Raw genomic sequence first — 22,034 nt, 5'->3', positions numbered from 1 at the left:
CCATCAGAGCCCCTTCCTTCAGGAAGCATGCAGTGTAGCAGGAAGGCATGGCTTTACACATGGCATTTCACAAACAATCCATTGCAATTTTAAGTCCTGGGAAGGAGAAAACGCGGCTAAGAGAGCAAATAGCTGCAGCAGTTGGTGAGGGTAGGAAATCAGGGAAGGCTCCCCTGAGGAAGTAGCATTTTACCCTAAGTGTTGATGAACAGGGATTGGCCGTGTGAAGAAGGTAAGGAAGAGCATTCTGGGCAGAGGGAAGGGTGCATGTGATGGCCTGAGGTGGGATGGAGCTTACAGAGGTGGTAAAAGGGAAAGAAGGGGGGGTGAAGGCGAACGGTTGGGAGGGGATGAAGCTAGGGGAGGACAGGCCAGGCCCGGGTGGCATTGGCCTGCAGATCAGGCTTAGCACTCCAGACTTCATCCTAGGAGCTGTGGGAAGCCACTGAGGACATGTGTGGCAGGAGTAAGGGCAGATGCTGTGGTGAGATCAGAGCATGTACTCTATGTCAGGCACATTGTCAGTTTTTCTTGTGCCATCTTATAGAATCCTTGCAGCAGCCTCAGAAGGGCAGGGATAATCAACCTCCATTTTAAAAATGAGAAAACGTGGTCTCAAAGGCATAAACAGGCCAGGTGTTGTGGCTCATGCTTGTAATCCCAGCACTTTGGGAGGCCGAGGTGGGCAGATCAGCTGAAGTCAGGAGTTCAAGACCAGCCTGGCCAACACGGCAAAACCTCATCTCTACTAAAATTACAAAAATTAGCTGGCCATGGTGGTGGCACCTGTAATCCCAGCTACTTGGGAGACTGAGGCAGGAGAATGGCTTGAACCCGGGAGGTGGAGGTTGCAGTGAGTGAGATTGCGCCACTGCACTCCAGCCTGGGTGACAGAGTGAGACTCCATCTCTTAAAAAAAAAAACAAAGCATAAACAACGTCGACAAGGAAAGGACACCAGCTGTAACTGGTGAAGTCACCCTTTATAATAAGCGGAGCCTGTCCCTCCTCTGTGATAGCTCAGCACCTCACACGTGCTTCCGATTCAGCCTGTGCTTTTGCAACTTATTTGCTTACCTATTTTCTTTTCCCACCCTTCCATGACTTTCTGGAAGGCAAGGACTTTATCTCAGGATTTCTCTATCACCAGACCTAGTTCAGGGGCAGCAAAGCAGGCACTCAAAGGAGAGAGGGAGGGAGGAAGGGAAAAAGGGAGGGTGGAGGGAAGGAAAGAAGAGAATGATGGAGGAGATGAATGAGCGGAGAGAGAAAGGAAATGAAGGCTGGATGGGTGGGTGGTAGGAAGGACAGATGGAAGCCTGGGCTTCCATGATGGATGATGATGGATGGATGGATGGATGAGCGTCGCCAATGGGCATCACTTTCCCCCTAGCTCTCCCAGCATGTGACTTTGAGAAACCACGCTCCTCACCTACCTCCTGCCTCTTCTCACAGGTGTGGTGTTGGGTGGCTGCGGTGACAAATCCATTCGTTTCCGTCCCACGCTGGTCTTCAGGGATCACCACGCTCACCTGTTCCTCAATATTTTCAGTGACATCTTAGCAGACTTCAAGTAAAGAAGCCATTTCCACTACAGTGAGAAAGCCCCGATCTCAACAGTTGTCAAATTGATTAGTTTGCCTAATTCATGTTTTCACTTAAAAGTATCAGAGGTGAATGCACAGTGAAGGGTGATTTGTAGGGAGGGAACATTTTTGGTGGTCTCAGGGGAGGGGAGGGGAGGGAAGGGCTGGTGTTGGTTTTCCTCCCTGCAGCGCCAATGGTGCACATTGGTTTAAGCCCAGAGATCCTGCTTGAGTCCTGGACTCATCTTGGGAAGGGCCATGGGAGGTCCTGGCTAGAGTTCTGTCCAACCTTGACCAACCCCAGCAATTTTTCCAAAAGCCAGTCAAGGCCATTACATTTGTTCCTGGGACTGGCAGCTGGGCCTCCTGGGTGCCAGTCCATCTCAAGTGCCATATTCTGTGATCACGGATGTTGGCTCCCCCTCGCCCTATGCAAACAAACACACTCTCACCTCCTCTCCCAGACCCCGGAGCTCTGAGCACGCCCCATGCATGGTGCAGGGAGGGACTGGACAGATTTGAGGAAGGCCGTAAAGTGGGGACAGGAGGATTCAGCTCAGGGGTAAGGGCAGAGGCCCTCTGGCCCCCTGAAGATGAGAATCATCCCTCTCAGTGCACCTGGGGATCCCCCTGAACTGTGAATTCTGCCCTGGACAGGGCTTTGCCCTTGGAGGATCCCCAGGTGGCATCACCCGTGGTTCTTACTCGGCATCCTCCATTCCCCAAACTCCCTCCTCCCTGTTAAATGTCAACCTAGACCTGGACCTGGGTGGGAGGAAACCGTAGCCTGAGTGCCCACAGGGACACATGAACCCCAGGGCTAGAAGCACAGGCCCGTCACCCCAGGAGGAAAAGCCCAGGGTCTGGGGCAGCAGAGCCATTGCATCATGTTTCCCAGGGCACCGTGAGGTCTGACTTTTGGCTCCCTCGCCCTGAGAGGCTTTTCCTCTTTTTTGCTCATCCACCTTCACACCACTTCTGAGCAGACCCCCAGGAACAGCTTGGCTGTTCCACCAGAGCAGAGGGAGTCATTGCTGGACTGGATTTCTCCCGGAGGGAAGCACCATGAATTAAAGGTGCCAGAGCTCCATGCATGGAAAAGTGGCCTATTGGTTCAACGTGGTTTCCTTGTACTTGATCTTCCTGAAATGAGAGATTTTCCTGAGATGACTGAGTATGGAGATTACCAGGCAGATGATACCGAAATGCTTAACAGGGCTGTGGCTGAGGCTGTAGCATCTCTGCTGGAGGTGAGACACTGGGAACTGATCTGACCTCAAATGCTCCTGAGAGAGAACTTGATAGCCTGACAGCAATGAAGTATTATTTGGTGGGGAGTCGGAGAAAGCCTAGCTTGTATTATCTGTCCAAAAGGAAGCCTCTTCATCTCCTGGTGCCTTGGTTGACTATTTTGGAAATAGGCCTATCAAGGTTCCTGATTCAGCACTTTGCTCTTTTAATAACAAATCGTCCAAAGATCTCAAAGTAGGGTTTTTTTTTTAGCTTCCACTCTTCCGCAGACTTGGTCATCGACCTATTTTTGTTGAGGAATGAAAGGCAATGACAAGTTTAACATATACAAATTCGTGAATTCTTGTTCATTTTGCATTCCTGCAGTCAGTGCTAATCTGTTGTTCTTAATCAGGAGTTCTGCCAGGTTTAAGGTCACCTGCACTCCCAGCTAAGTGGTGATGTATGCCTCCCACTCTCTGCAAGGTTTTCCTCGTTTTTATGTTCATTTTTCATCATTCATTCATTCACCTAACTTTAAATACCTGCACCATCCCAGGCCCTGTGCTGAGCATCAGGAATACAAAGATGAGATAAAACATTGTCCCTGCCCCCGGGGGCTCACATGCCACTGGAAACAACAGACTCTTTTTAAACTAACAATTCAAGCAGGCGGCAAGTGCTATGACAGAGGTGCGCGTAAGAGCATCAGGAAATCGGAGGGAGTACCACAATTCACCCAAGGGTCAGAGGAGGTTTCAAAGAAAAGGTATCATTGGAGCAGTGTTTTGCAGAATGAGCCAGAGTTCACCAAGCAGACAAGGCAAGGAAGGGTGTTGCAGAGAGGGAACAGCATATGCAAAGGCATATCAGTTCATGGCATCAAATCTTTCACTGGGGAGCCAGATTCCACAGGCAGTATCCCAAGGTTCAATAAGGCCTTATTTAACAAGCAAGCAAAATGCAAACCAAACCATTATTCATTTATTGGCTTAAGTATGCTTTCTCCTGAAAACTTCAGCATTGGGTGCAAATATTCAGTATGGTTCTCGGAGTCCAAAGGGTTTTCAGCCAGGGCACGACCAGCAAATTGGCTCTCTTTGGTAGGGAGAGGGGCTCCAATATTTCATTCTCTCCCCATGGGGCACTGACAGAGAAATGAAATCGTTTTATCTGGAAAATTCCAGATTTATTATTTACTCCTTACCAAGGGAAGTTACTTCTTGTAAAAACTTTTAAGCCATTTATCAACAAGTTCTTGTTGACTCAGGGCATAATGAGTTCCTGAGACATCCTCTTTTGGGGGGTGGGGCTTTAGCTGGAAGAATTTCAAGGAAAAGAATTCTCAGCAGAGCTCAAGATTGTAGAAACTCAGCAGAAGCTGGTAAAAACATGGGGAGCCCGGAGGACAGTTTGCTGTCCAGGGCTGAGGCTATGAAGAAGTGCTTCCGTGGCCGACAGTCTGGAAATGAATCCATCATACATTAGTGCCATAGAGTTTAGTAACTGTCCAGCAAGTGTCGTCACTTTTACAGAAAACAAGGTCCAGTAATAGCAAGTCTTAGTACATCCTCACTTTTATTATAAATGGGTGTTTTTTTATAATTTTTACTGACGCTCAGTAACCATGCAAAATTGTGTATAGCATTAATGTATCTATATACCTATACCTATCTATATATCAGCTCATGGTAGAAAACCATAGCTAAGTAGCATCGCAGACTTATGCATACAAAGTGGTCTTGTTTACGAGTAATCTGTTGACAGTGCCAATAAATGATAAAAAAAAATTAACTTGTCACAGTGTAACTGATGACCATATGCACAATTCCATGAATTAAATCTGTTTCCTGTGTTAGTATTCTTAAATAAAATTATAATAGAAACATGAGTGAATGTTGCTTCAGCAACACAGCAAGACCCTGTCTCTACTAAGAATAAAATTTTAAAAATTTTATTGGCATGGTGGCATGTGCCTAGTTGGGAGGCTGAGGTGGGAGGATTGCCTGAGCCCAAGAGATTGAGGCTGCAGTGAACTATGATTGCACCACTGCACTCCAGCCTGGGCGAGAGTGAGACCTTGTCTCTAAAAGAAAAAAGTATACAAATAGTGAGTCTTCACTTAATGTCATGGGCAGGTTCTTGGAAATGGATGGTAGGTCCTCAAATACCATCATTTCATTCAAAGGTGTCTTGTTATAACAAACATTGTTTCTTTCAACATCTTATGATGATGAGGAAAAAATACTGGTTTCATTATATGTCATTTAACTTATAATTAGTTTCCCAAAACTTACTGATGACATTAAATGAGGATTTACTGTACCTACCTCACCCATCTGTCATAAAAATTATAAAGCACTGGCCGGGCATAGTGGCTCACTCCTGTAATCCCAGCACTTGGGGAGGCCGAGGCGGGTGGATCACTTGAGCCAGGCGTTTGAGACCAGCCTGACCAACATGGTGAAACCCCATCTCTACTAAAAACATATAAATTAGCCTGGTGTGGTGGCACATGCCTGTAGTCTCAGCTACTTGGGAGGCTGAGGCACGAGAATCTCTTGAACTCGGGAGGCGGAGGTTGCAGTGAGCTGAGATCGTACCACTGCACTCCAGCCTGGGTGACAGAGCGAGACTCCGTCTCAAAAAACAAAACAACAAAAAAAAAATTAAAAGAGTCATAGTTTTCTTTCTTTTTTTTTTTTTTTTGCAACAGAGTCCACTCTATCGCCCAGGCTGGAGTGCAGTGGTGCAATCGTGACTCGCAGCAACCTCCACCTCCCAGGTTCAAGTGATTGTCCTGCCTCAGTCTCCCCAGTGACTGGGATTACAGGCATGCACCACCAATCCCAGCTAATTTTTGTCTTTCTAGTAGAGATGGGGTTTCACCATGTTGGACAGGCCGGCCTCGGACTCCTGAGCTCAGGTGATCCGCCTGCCTTGGCCTCCCAAAGTGCTGGGATTACAGGCATGAACCACTGTGCCCCGCCTGTTTTCTATATTCTGTCCTTCCCCTGGGGAGGCAGTGGAATGACCCAGCTCTACTGTTTTCTAGATGGGTGATCGTAGGCAAGTCACTTCAGTTCTCTGAACCTTACTCTGCAAAATAAGGATGATTATAGTATTGCTAGCTAACATTTACTGAGTGCTTACCTGGACTGAGCACTATTTTAAGTGCTTTTCATGTAGTAAGTCATTTAATCCTCCCCACAATCCTGGGTAGGTGGTGTTATTATCTTCACTTCACAGAGGAAGAAACTGAGGCAGAGAAAGAGGTTACACAGCTGGGAATTGGCAGGGCTGGAATTCAAGCAGGTGAGAAGTTTGGCTTCAGAAGCCACATGCTTCACCTGAACACTACCACCTCTCTGGGGCTCTCCAACTCAAAGTGTTGCTGGCAGATTAAATGAAATCATATAGTAATTGCCTGGCACACAGTAGGCGTTTAATACATGCTGGTGTGTTTTACTGCTTCTTCTCCATGAATAGCTGAGTGTGTCTCATATATAGTTCTAAAAGGCAATATTATACTTCTGTGAGAGTTAACTTCCCACTGGTAAATATTAAATCTACTTCACACCATAGGTGCAAGCCCAACTGAATCTGAGAGTATTTCAACTGTTAATCAGTAAAATGAATGTTTTTGTCCTTAGAGTTGGTATGAACATGTCCAGATGGTATTGGCCTCGCCTGATGGCCTCTAATCAGGCAAGGTTTTACAGTTGAATGGCGCAGGATCAAAACAAGGCCATTAAAAGTTGGACTCTGCCTGGAGTTCAAAGGGAACCTGTTGCTTTCTATTTAGGAACTCACGAGCCTTGCAGTCATAAAGCAGCAACATAAAGCAAGCTCCCAATTCTAGCTCTTCGGGCAATTCATCCAGGCTGTCCCCTGCAAGCTGCTCAGCCCACCAGATCTGCTTCGGGGAGCGCATTAAACACAGTTATGTAATGATGGGGTGGGGGATGCCATAGACATCTGGCCCTATGACAAGGTAAGTCTCATTTTTGGTAACCAGCATAGGAAGGAGGACAACAGCTACCACTGGGCTGTGCTTCCCAAGTGCACACTGGGAGCGTCGTCACCAGGTCCCCAGTTGATGCAGACCTCATGTGTGGACGGTGGCCATATGAAAACTGACATGTGGCCGGGCGTAGTGGCTCATGCCTGTAATCCCCACCCTTTGGGAGGCCAAGGTGGGCAGATCACTTCAGGCCAGAAGTTTGAAACCATCCTGGCCAACATGGTGAAACCCCATCTCTACTAAAAATACAAAAATTAGCTGAGCGTGGTGGTGGGTGCCTATAATCCCAGCTACTCAGGAGGCTGAGGCAGGAGAATCGCTTGAACCTGAGAGGTGGAGTCTGCAGTGAGCCAAGATCACACCACTGCAACCCAGTCTGGGTGACAGAGCAAGACTCCATCTCAAATTTAAAAAAAAAGGAAAAGTAACCACTGTTGACAAGAATGTAGAGAAACAGGAACCCTTGTCCATTGCTGGTGAGAATGTAAAATGGCACAGCTGCTGTGGAAAAGTGGCAGGTCCTCAAAAATAAACAGAATTAGCACGGGATCCAGTTAATCCACTTCTCAGTATGTACCCAAAACAATTGAAAGCAGGGACTCAAACATACTTGTGTACCAGTGTTCACAGCAATAGCCAAATGTTCATTCATTAATCGTCAAAAGGTGATGACAACTCAAATGTCCATCAACAGATGAATGGACAAACAAAATGTGGTATATACAGACAATATACACTGCAACCATAGATATATTTAACCATAAAAAAGAAATAGCACTGACACACGCTACAACATGGACGCACCTTGAAAACACTACACCAAGTCAAAGAAGCCAGATACAGGCCAGCCACGCTGGCTCACGCCTATAATCCCAGCACTGTGGGAGGCCGAGGTGGGTGGATCACTTGAGGTCAGAAATTCCAGGTCAGCTTGGACAACATGGTGAAACCCCATTCTACTAAAAATACAAAAATTAGCCAGGCTTAGTGTCAGGCACCTATAATCCCAGCTACTTGGGAGGCTGAGGCAGGAGAATCATTTGAACTGGTAACGCGGAGGTTGCAGTGAGCGGACATCGTGCCACTGCTCTCCAGCCTGGGAAACAGAGCGAGACTTCATCTCAAAAAAAAAAAAAAAAAGAGCCAGATACAAAGGGTCACATATTGTATGATTCCATTTATATGAAATATCCAGAATAGGTGAATCCAGAGGGACAGAAAGCTGGTTAGTGGTTGCCAAGGGCTGGAAAAAGAAGGAAATCATTGTTCAATGGGTATATTAGTTCTGTTTGGGATAATGAAAATGTTCTGGAAATAGATGGTGGTGATGGTTGTACATTTTTTGTTTTGTTTTTGAGATAGTCTGGCTCTGTCTCCCAGGCTGGAGTGCAGGGGTGCAATCTCGGCTCACTGCAACCTCTGCCTCCCGGGTTCAAGCTTCTCAACTAGCTGAGAATACAAGTGCCCACCACCATGCCCAGCTAATTTTTGTATTTTTAGTAGAGACAGGGTTTCGCCATGTTGGCCAGGCTGGTCTTGAACTCCTGACTTCAAGTGATCCACACGCCTCAGCCTCCCAAAGTGCTGGGATTACAGGCATGAGGCAGTGTGCCCAGCCTGTACAACACTGTTAATATACTTAATGTCCCTGAATTGCACACTTAAAAATGATTAAAAGGATAAATTTGTTAGGTGTATCTTGGTACGGTTAAGAAAAATGGAAGGCTACACAATAAAACATTTTTTTTTTTATTGTTGCCTAGGCTGGAGTGCAGTGGCACGAGTGCAGCCTGTCGCCTAGGCTGGAGTGCAGTGGCACGAGTGCAGCCTGTCGCCTAGGCTGGAGTGCAGTGGCGCGATCTCGGCTCACTGCAAGCTCTGCCTCCCAGGTTCACACCATTGTCCTGCCTCAGCCTCCCAAGTAGCTGGGACTACAGGCGCCTGCCACCACGCCCGGCTAATTTTTTTGTCATTTTTAGTGGAGACAGGGTTTCACCCTGTCAGTCAGGATGGTCTCATTCTGACCTCGTGATCTGCCTGCCTTGGTCTCCCAACGTGCTGGGATTACAGGTGTGAGCCACCGCCCCCAGTGATAAAACATTCTTATTGACTTTCGAGTGGCAAAATAATAAAGATCATGCCTTCCTTCCTCTTTACTGTGTTACAAATTGTATAATGAACATATAGTATTAATTATGTGGGGCAATGTATAAAACTGGCTTACGTTTCTAAAATAATGTACCAGCATCCGGTCCATTTGGCTTTATTACACTGCAGGGCCATCCACAGCAAGAGCCTCTAGACCTCTGGGTGGTGAACAAATATCAACTGGGGTTTCGTGCTCACCTGGACGACATCTCTGCTTGTCGATGTGTAGTTAACATCCTGGCAGACCTTTCTGCCGCTGGGTATGTGAGGGGCACAGCACAGGGCTCTGGAAGTCCCCGCTGACGGCTCGAAGCCTTTCTCCATGCTAAAACCTCTGACCAAATGCTTAATAATATCTGCTCTAGGCTGTTGAGTCTGCCACACGTTTGACATTTATTGTTTATTCCCACACCCATCCATGAAACAAGCAGGACTTTCCATTTTACAGATCTGAAAACCAAGGCTCAAAGAGACTCAGTAACCTGCCCCAGGACAAGTGACAGAACTGAGACTTCTGACTCCAAATCCTACCCTCCCCCGCCACATCTCTTGCCTTTCGATTTCACACCAATGGACTGTCTGGGTGACCTTGGCATAGGTTCTTCTAAGAACTGGCTCTTAACAAAAACTTCTGGCCATTATCTGACTCAATGTCACAAACAAGTGCTATAAGAACTTGCTTAGAGCCTTTTTCCTAAACCTGGACACCAGCTATAAGAACTTGCTTAGAACCTTTTTCCTAAACCTGGACACCAGCTCTTGCCTTGTGAATTTCTTCACCACAAAACATATGTTCCCAGGGGCCCAGGCAAAGTCTCCAAGTACCCAATCCCCTTTCTTCAGCCTTGTCCACACCCTCAGCCTTCCTGTTAATCCAGGCGACCCAGGGTTACCCAGAGGTCCAGGTCCCAGTTGTTCACTTGAGCATCTGATGTGCCCCAAACACCTGTGTGAAACGCTCTCTGTCCAGGATGCGTCCATAGCGCAGGGTGACGTAGAAGGCCTGTTTCCCACTGTACCGCTGGATACGCACGAACACCTCCTGAGGCCGGTCCTTGGTTTCCGTCAGGGGAATCACATCTGCCATGGGACAGTATGTGTCCTGCCGCCAGCCCCAGAAGTTCAGATGGGCCACCCGCAGCATGGTGCCAGACTCATTCAGATACAGGATACCAACCAGTCTCCGTAAGAAATAGCTCATCCAGCACAGCATGGTCAGGGCAAGGCCCGATATCCCACTCATGAGGCACACGGTGTTGAGAGTGAGGAGGCCCTGGGAGTACCCGTAATAGCCTGGTGGCAAAGCTACCACTGTCAGGGCAGTCTGTACCAACTTCAGTCGAGACAGGAACCCGAAGGTTGTGATGGCATCAAAACGGTAAAACATCCAGAATTTCTCAGTCTCTGCGTTCGGTGGTTTCTCCTTCGAGATGGGTGACCTGCTGCCCACCCACCTCTTAGGATCCTCCTGCCCACTGCAGCACCACAGCCTATGGAGAGGCCTTTCCCACACAGCTTTTCCCCACAACCTAGGCACAGCTCGCAGAAGGGCAGCCTGAAAGGGAGACAGTAGACCATTTCTCTCATGGAACTCAACCACATTAATCACACGGTGAACATCTGCAACGCACCATACTCCAAGGCTTCTGCCAATCCTGCAAGGTCACCATTATTGCCAGAAGAGGGAAAGGTAAAGCCAGATGCTATCTCACGTGGGCATCACAACAGCTATCTAAGATAGTTATCACTATTTCCACTTTACCACTAGGGAAACTAAGCCCAGAGAGGGTAAGATATTTACCAGAGAACACACAGTCAGTGAGTGCAGCAGAGTCCTCCTTCCACCAGGCAATTCCAAATAAATACAGGAAAGGAGGTGCGGCCTTCATTAATTCAAAACGTATCTAGGGAGGACAAACTCCGGGCTGGACAATGTATCCACAACGGGGTGTGAACATTCCCCCAAGCAGGAAACTAAATAATATCTTGGTGGGGAACTCGAGCAACAAATCTGTGAGATATTTATTCCAATAAACTTTCTAATTCTGTTTGATTCATATGTTATCTTGGGTGCTGGAGGGAACTGCTGCTTTCTCTTAGCCTAGTCTGGGGAAGGGGAAACAGCGGAGGAGAAGGAGCGAGGCAGGGAGGCCCCAACACGTAGCACAGGGATATTATTAGGTGGGTAGTGAAGCAGTAAAACCTCTTATTCCAATTCTAGCTCCAACAGTAATTTGTGAGCAAATTACTCCACACCCCTGAGATTCGGTTTCTTCGCCTTTCAAAATGGGGACTCAGAACAGTGAACCAGAAGATGGTTTCAGAGCCCTCAACTTAGAACCTAATGCACTGTGAGAGCTCGGCGAGTTTTAGCTATTACTACTGTACGCATGTGACCCAAGGAGGGCAGAGAAAGCCCGGGAAAGGCAAACTGTAACCCACGCCAGAGCTTCCTCCCACGGATTCTCCGAGTCCGAAACCCGGGCGTCGGGCCTGCCCGCCCCAGCCCTGACCCCGACCCGCAAAGAGCAACACCCCCTCAAGGCTCGCCACCCGCCTCCTTACCATGGCCCTACCGCCTGCTGCCGGAAGTAAATCCCACCGGCCCCCGGAACCTCTAAGAGCGCATGCTCGAATGTACAAGGCGGGCGTGATCTGCGTTGCACCCTGGGAGTTGAGGTTCAGGAACCGTGGCTGGCGCTAGTCCCAGGCGTTGTGGCAACGGAGTCCCCGCCTCTTCCCGACGTGCCGTGCGGCTCGGGGGCCGAACCCGGAAGTTCCGGGCCGAGTTCTTGGTGCCAACGAGTCTTGTAAGGTGCGGCTAGGAACTGAGGACATGGCAGCGCCTGGCCCAGCGCTCTGCCTCTTCGACGTGGATGGGACCCTCACCGCCCCGCGGCAGGTAAGTGGCGCCCGGCGGGCTGGTGGCAGCGGACGCGGAGTCCGTGCTGTTGCCAGTTGGGGCTATCGACCACCCAGCGTAGGCGCCAAGGGGTGGCTAAGGACCGCCTACGTCCTTACGGGGGCTGAACCCTATTCTGGGTGCCCTGGAGGAATGAGAGGGAGGCCTTAACCAGCTCTTCAAGAGCTCTGGTGCTTGGAAAGATGAGACGAGGCTGAAGAACTCTTCAGAGCAGGAAACTTGTGCTAAGTTGGAAAATGTAATCTGGACTCACTCTAGTCCTCGGGACTGATAGACCAGAATTTGAACCCGAGATCAGGCCCCCTTATCGGCTATGTGCCGGCCCCAATCCTGTAACCAACGGGCTGTGCCGTGAGTCATGATATTAAAAACAGGTTTCCAGGTCAAACCGACCTAGTGGAGTCTCATGTTCACCTCTTGACATCTGTGTGACCTTGAGCGAGTCATTAACCTCTCTGAGCCTCAGCATCTACAGCTTTAAATGGGGATATTACCTGTTCCATATGGTGTCTACGACGATCAAATGAGATTGTGTAAGTTCTTGAAAGTATGTTGCGCACAACACACTAGGCCTCAATAAGTAATAGCCACCTCCACCACACCCATCTCCAGCCCCTGCAATGGACTAGGGAGATGGAGGAGCCCTAGGTTATTACAGGCTGCCCGCTGAGAGCCTCTTTGGGCCCTTGGAAACTTGCTTTCCACTTTCAGATTTTGCTGCTACAGGCACAGATAAGTTTCAGTTACGATCAGCCTTGAGATGAGGCTCTCCTGTCCCTTTTTCAGAAATTGGCCACTGAACACTGGCCATTTCAACTTGAGACTGGACCCCAATGGTCTCACTATCCTCAACTTCTACCCTCACCCCTCGTAGTTTTCGCTTGGTGCTAACAATAGTGTGCTCCAGAAGTCCACGTCAAATGCGTGTGCCCTTAGACGTATCATTTTGCCCTTCTCAGCCACAGGTTTGATCTACCTAGTGATGACACTCAACTTCCAAGTTCTTCAAAGGCTTTTTCTGATTCTGCAATTCAGTGATCACACATTGGGGGTTGTTAAAAGCCCATAGTGGTCTAAAACTCTGGTCCCCAATTCATTTTTTGTAAAGGGCCATATAGCAGATACTTCTGTCTTTGCAGACCCTATAGTCTATAGTAACCACTCAACTTTAGTGCAAAACCAGCCATAAACTCTATGTAAATACAGAGTGGCTGTGTACCAATAAAATTCTATTTATTTATTACAAAAACAAACAGCTGCCCAGTGTGGTCTGTGGGCCATAGCGGTCTAGGGTTTACATTGCCACCCTTTTTCATGATATCACTGGACCCTGTCAACCTTCCTCCATCTTTCTTCCCAGGTAGAATAGTTGTTATTACCGTTTTAAACATAAGGAAACACACTCCGTGAAGAACTAACCTCCTCAGTTTCACACAGCCAACCTGGTACAAGTCTCTGGGCCTTAGGACATTGGTTCCTGTCAAGTTTGCCATTTCCTATCTGTGCTAAGGTGGAAGCTGTTCTAGTCGCTGGGTATGCCATTCAGGAAAGTGCTTCTGATTTTCAGTTCTCTTTTTTTTTTTTTGAGACAGAGTCTCACTCTGTCACCAGACTGGAGTGTACTGGAGTGTAGTGGCGCAGTCTCTGTTCACTGCAACCTCCACCTCCCAGGTTCAAGCAATTCTCCTGCCTCAGGCAACCGAGTAGCTAGGACCACAGGCGCGCACCACCACGCCTGGCTAATTTTTGTAGTTTTAGTAGAGACGGGGTTTCACCGTGTTGGCCAAGATGGTCTCTATCTCTGGACCTCGTGATCCACCCGCCTCGGCCTCCCAAAGTGCTGGGATTACAGGCGTGAGCCACCGCGTTCTGACTTTTAAAGGCCGCTCCTGCAATTCTAGATTTTATCTAATAGGTCCAGATTCCACTGTGAGAGTAGAAAAGATTACACTCTATTACAAACCTCTCTGTACAATTTTAATCAGATTCATGTATTACTCTAAAAAATTTTTTTAAAGAAAAATCATTGAACTCCAAGTGTTTATGTACTGAGGTTGAATTAAATGGTTTTTTGTATTTTCTAAATTTCTAGTAACTTTTTTAAAAAGATATTCAGCCAGGCATGGTAGCTCACGCCTATAATGCCAGCACTTGGGGAGGCCGAGGCGGGCAGATCACTTGAGGTCACGAGTTCAAGACCAGCCCGGCCAACATGGTGAAACCCTGTCTCTACTAAAAATACAAAAAAATTAGCCGAGCGTGATGGCGGGCGCCTGTAATCCTGGCCACCTGGGAGGCTGAGACAGGAGAATCGCTTAAACCCAGGAGGTGGAGGTTGCAATGAGCCAAGACCACACCACTGCACTCCAGCCTGGGTGACAGAGCAGGACTTCGTGTCAAAAAAAAAAAAAAAGACATTCAGTGTAAATGTACAACTAAGATTGCTCAAAGTGCTGAGTTATAAGACTTGTAAAAATACATTGTGATGTGTCTTAATGTAGGGCTATTTTTTCATCTTAGTTTATAACTTTTTTAAAATTATCACACAGTTTGGAATTTACCATAAGATTATACCACTAAGACCACTCTTTCTAGATAGGAGCTTTGCTTTTAGAAGAGACTAAAAAATCTAGTCATCTTACTCTTTTACATTTTTGTTTTGTTTTGGATAATTGCAATAAAATCAATTCTAAGCTTTTTTTGTTTTGTTTTGTTTTGTTTTTTGTTTTTTTTTGTTTTGTTTTGTTTTGAGACAAAGTCTCGCTCTGTGACCCAGGCTGGAGTGGAATGGTGCGATCTCGGCTCACTGCAAACTCTGCCTCCCGGGTTCAAGTGATTCTCCTGCCTCAGCCTCCCGAGTAGCTGGGACTACAGGTGCCCGCCACTGCGCCCGGCTAATTTTTGTATTTTTAATGGAGACGGGGTTTCGCCATGTTGGCCATGCTGGTCTCGAACTCTGGCCTCAGGTGATCCACCTGCCTCGGCCACCGAAAGTGCTGGGATTACAGGCATGAGCCGCCATGCCTGGCTCTGAGCTTCCTCTTTAATTTCATTATGTTGTTTTGTTTTAAAATCAACAACTTAAATCCATAAATGGAGTATATTGTAGCATTTAAAAGGAATGATGAGCTAGATCTGTGTTGGCATGAAAAGATCACCACAGCATAGTGCTGAAAAAGCAAAGTCCCTGCACAGGACATGATTCCATTTGTGTTTCAAAAGTAAGACCTATTTGTATATGTGCCCATAGATGGGTATATAAATGCATAGAAAAATAGCTGGGACAGTGCACAACAGCGACTGATATATATACCTGTGCTTAAAATTTGGTAAAAATAACACTTAAGTTTATTCTGGTAAAGATGCCCCCCCAATTACAACTAAAATATTTGAACTATGTACAGAGCTGGTAACTTAATTGGCATGTATGAAAATAAGGCTTATAGGCCTGGCTTATGCCTGTAGTCTCAGCACTTTGGGAGGCCAAGGCTGGTGGATCTCCTGAACCCAGGAGTTCCAGACTGGCCTGGGCAACATGGCGAAACTTTGTCTCTACAAAATATAAAAAAATTAGCCAAGCGTGCTGGCGCATAACTATGGTCCCACCTACTCAAGAGGCTGAGGTCAGGCGGATCACTGGAGCCCAGGGAGTTGGAGGCTATGGTGAGATATGACCATGCCACCGCACTCCAGCTTGGGTGACGGGTGAGAACCTATCTCGAAAAAATTTTTTTTCTTTAATTTTTAAATAAGAAAATAAGACTTGTGTACTTGTGTTACCCTTAGAGTTTTAGTCTCCTGATTATTTTGTGGCTTATGACTGTTGTATTTTCCTTCTTGAAATTTAGAAAATTACCAAAGAAATGGATGATTTCCTGCAAAAATTGAGGCAGAAGATCAAAATCGGAGTGGTAGGCGGTTCGGACTTTGAGAAAGTGCAGGAGCAACTGGGAAATGATGGTAAATGATAAGTTGCTAATTATATCTTTTAAAAGATTAACTTCTTATGAGGATATTGTTGCCAAGTATCATAGGCTGCCCTAATACCTTGTCCCCATGTGGCAGACTTTCTGCTTCCTTGTTTGGGAAACATTTTCTTGGCCTTTATTTTTCCTCTGGTTTTAATCCAGTACATTTCTGGAGTTACTGATGGAGAACTGGGTCCTCAGATGTGTGAGTAGATTCACCTAGAAAGATCAGTGGCTGTGTCTGCACATGGTAATCTCTCTGCCTGGAATACTTCTTGCTTTTAGCCGTTCACTGCCCTTCTAGCCCCAGTCAGACTGTTCTTCATATTGTCCCTCTGACAGCCCCCCTCACCTCCCCATCACTGAAACAAAATCTCCAGCACAGGACCCCGAAAAACCAGAGAGGCTTACTGGCCCCTTCACTGGAGAGTCTGACTTGATAGGTCTACGGAGCTTGGGAATCCTATTTTAGTAAGTACCTCCAAGAGATTCTAGTGTACAACCTTGCTAATGTAGCATTCTGTAATTATTGTAAACTATCCAATTATATGTTTTTGAAGAGCAGGAGTATGGGTTATTCATCTCCATAACCCCAGGGCCTCCTGGCCTGTAAGAAATTGTAAGTGGATGCCAGGCGCGGTGGCTCACGCTTATAATCCCGGCACTTGGGGAGGCCGAGGCGGATGGATCACCTGAGGTCAGGAGTTTGAGACCAGCCTGGCCAACATGATCAAACCCCGTCTCTACTAAAAATACAAAAAATTAGCTGGGAGTGGTGACGGGCACCTGTAATCCCAGCTACTAGGGAGGCCGAGGCAGGAGAATTGCTTGAACCCAGGAGGCAGAGGTTGCAGTGAGCCAAGATCACACCATTGCACTCCGGCCCGGGCAATAAGAACGAAACTCCGTCTTGGGGAAAAAAAAAATTATAAGTGGAGAGGTGGATGAATTGATCGTTCTTTTAACCCTATCATCCCCAGAGTCCTCACATCTTGGAACCAGCTCCTCTACAGCAAGATTTCTCACCTTCGCAGTATTGATATTTTGGACCAGTTAGTTCTCCATTATGAAGGCTGTCCTGTGCATTGTAGGGTATTTAGCAACATCCCAGGCCTCTACCCACTAGATGCCCGCAGCATACACACACGCACACATACAGCTATGATAACCAGAAATGTCTCCAGACATTGCCAAATGACCTCTGTGTAAAATCACCCCCATTTGAGAACTACTGTTCTCCAAGATGTAATATCTTACAGTCCAAATCTGTATGGACTGTATTTATTGGATCACCATTACTAGAAGAGTAATTTCTGCAATCTCTTTAAAACTCTCTCTTCATTTGCCTGGTAGATCTCCTACTTAGAAATGCTATAAACCACACACTGGGGATCATGAAGCCCTGAAAATCCTGTTACCTGCTCATGATCGCCCTTTCTGTGTCTAGTTGTGTATTTAACCACTTGCTCAGAGAAGTTTTGTGTAGTGTAGCATAGTGTCTGCACCTGTCAGAGACATACAACAATAGAATCAAAACATTCACAAGCCAAAAGACAGTTGAAGGCCCACCTGTATCAGAATCACCTGGGAAGCTTATTAAAATACGAGTGTGGGGTCCCCACCCAACACAGGGGATCTGTATTTTAACAGGTAGCTGAAGTTTGAGAATCCGTTCATTAAGGTTGACAACATGGATAGTTTCCAAACCAAACTGATTATAAGAATCACTGAAGAGCTTTTTTAATTTATTTTATTTATTTATTTTTTTGAGACAGTCTTGTTCTCTGGTGCAGTGGCACAATCTTGGCTCACTGTAACCTCTGCATCCTGGGTTCAAGTGATTCTTGTGCCTCAGCCTCCCAAGTAGCTGGGACTACAGGCACCCACCAGCACGCCCGGCTAATTTTTGCATTTTTAGTAGAGATGGGGTTTTACCATGTTGGCCAGGCTGGTCTTGAACTTGTGACCTCAGGTGATCTGCCCACCTCGGCCTCCCAAAGTGCTGGGATTACACGCGTGAGTCATCATGCCTGGCCACCAAAGGTCTTTTAGTGCTTTGTTTTTTGGTTTTTGGTTTTTGGTTTTTTGTTTTGTTTTGTTTTGTTTTTTTGACATTAGATGGAGTCTTGCACCGTTGCCCAGGCTGGAGTGCAGTGGCACGATCTTGGCTTACTGCAACCTCTGCCTCCTGGATTCAAGCAATTCTCCTGCCTCAGCCTCCCAAGTAGCTGGAGTTACAGGCGCCCACCACTGCGCCCGGCTAATTTTTTGTATTTTTAGTAGAGACGGGGATTTCACTATGTTGGCCAGGCTGGTCTGGAACTCCAGACCTGGTAAAACCCCGCCAGCCTCAGCCTCCCAATGTGCTGGGATTGCAGGCGTGAGCCACACCGCACCCGGCCCATAGAGCTTTTTAAAAATATATTTAGCCTGTCCCTCAGCACTTCTGATTCATTAAGCAAGAGAGCAAAGCTTGGAAATCTGCATTTTCACACTGCGCTGGTTGCTGCTGGTGAACCATCAGCATCATGAACGAGCATCTTCCTCTACAGACAGGCTGAAGTCAGGGACATAAGATAACCTGTCACCAAGTCCCTAATCTCCTGCCCAGTCATCATCGTTTAAATGTGTAACCACAAAGAGCCATTAAAAAAAACAAGGAACTTTTTTCCTTACTCTTCTCTTAGTGTATAAGATGAGATAGTCTTTCACAGTCCTTGCTGGAGTTTAGCAGTTTTATTGGTGGTCATTGTTAATCAAGGAGTAAAAACACAGGTTTTGATTCTTTGCATTCTAAGTGTTTTTTTGGTTTGATTGTAGTGGTTGAAAAATACGATTATGTGTTTCCAGAAAATGGCTTGGTAGCATACAAAGATGGGAAACTCTTGTGTAAACAGGTAGGTTCTTGAGTATCTGAATTACTATATACTATTAAAAGTGTTTTCTAAAAGGGCATTTCACAATGACTGCCTCTAGGAAGATGAGGAACGGGTAGAAATGAATCTTTACTCTGTATTTTTTGTTTTGCATTTTGAACCATGTGACTATTACGTATTCTAAATTGATAACTAAATTTTTATACTTTTTAAATCTAATATTTCTCTCTTTTCTTATTTTGTTTTGCTTGTTTTTGAGACGGAGTCTTGCTCTGTCACCCAGGCTGGAACTGGAGTGCAGCGGCATGATCTCGGCTCACTACAACCTCTGGCTCCCTGGTTCAAGCAATTCTTACGCCTCAGCCTCCCGCATAACTGGGATTACAGGCACACACCACCACATCCAGCCAATTTTTGTATTTTTAGTAGAGACAGGGTTTCACCATGTTGGCCAGGCTGATCTCCAACTCTTGACCTCAAGTGATCCGCCCACCTCAGCCTCCCAGAGTGCTGGGATTACAGGCATGAGCCACCACACCCAGCCTTTTCTTCTTTTTTTAAAAAGATGGGGTCTTGCTGTGTTAACCAGGCTGGAGCGCAGTGGTGCAATCCCAGGAGCCTAGAACTCCTGGGCACAGGTGATCCTTTGCCTCAGCCTCCCAAGTAGCAGGGACTGCAGGCACATGCCACCATGCCTGGCCTTAAATCCATTAATAACATTTCTATGATGATGAAACTAGAGCAGGCTGCCTCACTATAGGCATTTTTTTTTTCTTTTTTCTTTTTTTGTGACGGAATCTCACTCTTGCCCAGGCTGGAGTGCAGTGGCTCAATCCTGGCTCACTGTAACCTCTGCCTCCTGGGTTCAAATGATTCTTCTGCCTCAGCCTCCCTAGTAGCTGAGATTACAGGCATCCACCAGCACGCCCGGCGCATTTTTGTATTCTTAGTAGAAGCGGGGTTTCACCATGTTTGCCAAGCTGGTCTCGAGCTCATGACTTGAAGTCATCCACCTGCCTCAGCTTTCCAAAGTGCTGGGATTACAGGTGTGAGCTGCCACACCTGGGCACTATAAGCATTTTTAAGAGGTACTATGTAGCTCTTAGTAGTAGTAAGATCATTCTATTCAGACATAAGAGAATGCTGAAGTGGAACAAATACATTTTCTGTCAATATCTAGAGATACTTTAATTGAATAAAAGTGGCAGCAGTAAGCTCTTTGGACGTTACAGGAAGCATTTAAACAATAATGAGTACAAAAGTCTTGGGTGATGAAGCAGAAAATGCTTTCGACTAAAGCCTTTCTGGCTTGCCTAATGCTTTTGACCAGAGAAATAAGAGAAGGAATTAGACAGTGGGGCATGTCACCATCACTGCTACATCAGCCTACTGATTTTCAACAATTGTGGCTGAAGACCCTGGGTTTGCTATGAAGCTGTTTTGAAAATGCTCCTGCTAAATCAAGTAACTCAAGTATTTTCTTCATCTAGAATATTCAAAGTCATCTGGGTGAGGCCCTAATCCAAGATTTAATCAACTACTGTCTGAGCTACATTGCGAAAATTAAACTCCCGAAGAAGAGGTGGGTTTGCTTTTAACAAAGAGGCATCACTGGAACATAGCATAGTGTCATATGGTGGGTTAATGTGGGTATTCTCCAAATAGGATTATAAAAATCACCTAAAGAGTTTTAAAAACAAAGTCTGATATTTAGCCTGCCCCTTGGCAATTCTGATTCAGAAAGCCTGAGAGCCGAGCTTGGAAATCCACGTTTTCTCTGGCTGCCCTGGTGCTGCTGGTTCACAGCAGGGTTCAGTAGCCACCATGGGCCAGCGAATTTAAATCCGAATCCCAGCACTTAGTAAGGAATAATTGGAAACAGTCCACAAAGCCAACAGTACAAGAATGATTACGTAAATGATGGCTTATCCACATGATGGAAATTTTTACAGCCATTGAATACCATATGCTTTCAAAGGCTGTCAGTGAGAGGAAACAGCAGTGAAGCAGCATGTACAAAAAGCAACAGAAACCCTAGATCGGGAAGTCTGAGACAGGAAGCCTTCGGGCCAGATCCACGTAAAACCCAAATCTGGTTGGCCTGCAGTGTTAAAGAAAATCGGATTAATTGCCATCATGTAAAAGTCTGATTTTATATTTGTTTTATGTATTTATGAATTTATTTTTGAGACAGAGTCTCACGCTGTGGCCCAGGCTGGAGTGCAGTGGCAGGATCTCAGCTCACTGCAACCTCTGCCTCCCAGGTTCAAGCAATTCTTCTGCCTCAGCCTCTCGAGTAGCTGGGATTATAGGCGCGCACCACCATGCCCAGCTAATTTTTCTTTCTTTCTTTTTTGTGTGCGTGTGTTTTTAGTAGAGACGGCGTTTCACTATGTTGGCCAGGCTGATATCGAACTCCTGACCTCAACTGATCCACCCGCCTTAGCCTCCCAAATTGCTGGTATCAAAGGCGTGAGCCACCACACCCAGCCTGATTTTATGTTTTAAACATCTGGATTTCTGGCTTCTGTTGGCAAATCTGAGACCTGGCTATTCCGGCTCCCAGTTCCCCCCCGGCAGGTGCCACCTGAGCAGCTGCCACCTGACCCATGGACATTTGTTCCAGTCTTTCACAGACTGCTTCTCTCATTTTCTGACTCCCTAGGCTTTCTTTTTGTTTTTTTGTTTTGTTTTGTTTTGTTTTTTGAGAGAGAGGATCTCGCCCTGTTGCCCAGGCCAGAGTGCAGTGGCATGATCATATAGCTCACTGCAGCCTCAACCTCCTTGGCTCGAGTGATCCTCCCACCTCAGCCTCCTGAGTCGCTGGGACTACAGGCACATGCCGCCTTGCCTGGCTAATTTTTTAATTTTTTGTAGAGACAGGGTCTTGCCATATTGCCCAGGCTGGTCTCCAACTCCTGGCCTCAAGCGATCCTCCCACTTCAGTCTCCCAAAATGTTGGGATTACAGGCATTAGCCACTGCCCCTGGCTTTCATAAATGTTTGGTTTGGGGACCTACCTTCTGCCATGGGTACAATTATCTCAGTTCCATTTTTAAAATAATAGTAATACTAATAATGATGAACATAAATGCCCACAGTAAAAAGACTGGCAGGAAACAGACCCAAATGTTAACAGTGGCTGTTTCTTGATGGTGTGGTTGCAAGTGATTTCTTTGAAATCCTTCTCATTTTTACCCCCAGTTTTCAACACTTACTATGTAACACCTTAATCATCAGGGTCGGAAACATGTTTTAAGTGGCAATTCAATTTCAGGGC

General features: G+C 46.5%; 3 protein-coding genes across 14 annotated transcripts in view; 2 read left to right on the top strand and 1 right to left on the bottom strand.

Moving 5' to 3' along the window:
- The window catches only part of ABAT (4-aminobutyrate aminotransferase), a 103,451-nt gene extending 98,679 nt beyond the window's left edge, over positions 1-4,772 (top strand). For all 7 annotated transcript variants that reach the window (XM_055241283.2, XM_055241282.2, XM_055241280.2 and 4 more), the window contains one exon: positions 1,455-4,772. In XM_055241283.2, coding sequence (XP_055097258.1) covers positions 1,455-1,576 — 122 coding nt within the window. In that variant the 3' untranslated portion in view covers positions 1,577-4,772. The remainder of the gene's footprint in view (positions 1-1,454) is intronic.
- A 4,584-nt stretch (positions 4,773-9,356) lies between these two features.
- On the bottom strand, positions 9,357-11,672 carry TMEM186 (transmembrane protein 186). Of its 2 annotated transcripts, XR_008650858.2 has the most exons (3): positions 11,553-11,672; positions 9,733-10,542; positions 9,357-9,687 (listed from the first exon to the last, which is right to left on the bottom strand). XR_008650858.2 is itself a non-coding variant. In XM_055242489.2 (2 exons), exons 1-2 carry the CDS (start codon positions 11,553-11,555, stop codon positions 9,904-9,906), a joined length of 642 nt encoding a protein of 213 aa, XP_055098464.1. In that variant the 5' UTR covers positions 11,556-11,672; the 3' UTR covers positions 9,357-9,903. The 2 variants fall into 2 exon arrangements, 1 of the variants encoding a protein (XP_055098464.1); XM_055242489.2 differs by having other exon boundaries at positions 9,357-10,542.
- Positions 11,662-22,034, top strand: part of PMM2 (phosphomannomutase 2) — a 45,478-nt gene continuing 35,105 nt past the window's right edge. For all 5 annotated transcript variants that reach the window (XR_010115479.1, XM_063616897.1, XM_055240412.2 and 2 more), the window contains exons 1-4: positions 11,662-11,889; positions 15,759-15,870; positions 18,699-18,775; positions 20,245-20,336. Coding sequence is in view for 4 of the 5 variants with exons in the window: in XM_063616897.1 (XP_063472967.1) it covers positions 11,824-11,889; positions 15,759-15,870; positions 18,699-18,775; positions 20,245-20,336 (347 nt within the window). In the remaining variant the exon portion in view is untranslated. The remainder of the gene's footprint in view (positions 11,890-15,758; positions 15,871-18,698; positions 18,776-20,244; positions 20,337-22,034) is intronic.

This window comes from Symphalangus syndactylus, chromosome 14, assembly GCF_028878055.3.
Source record: "Symphalangus syndactylus isolate Jambi chromosome 14, NHGRI_mSymSyn1-v2.1_pri, whole genome shotgun sequence".
Taxonomy (NCBI): Eukaryota; Metazoa; Chordata; class Mammalia; order Primates; family Hylobatidae; genus Symphalangus; species Symphalangus syndactylus.
The sequence above is the reverse complement of the archived record's forward strand: the minus strand, read 5'-3'. Positions and strand labels throughout refer to the sequence as shown.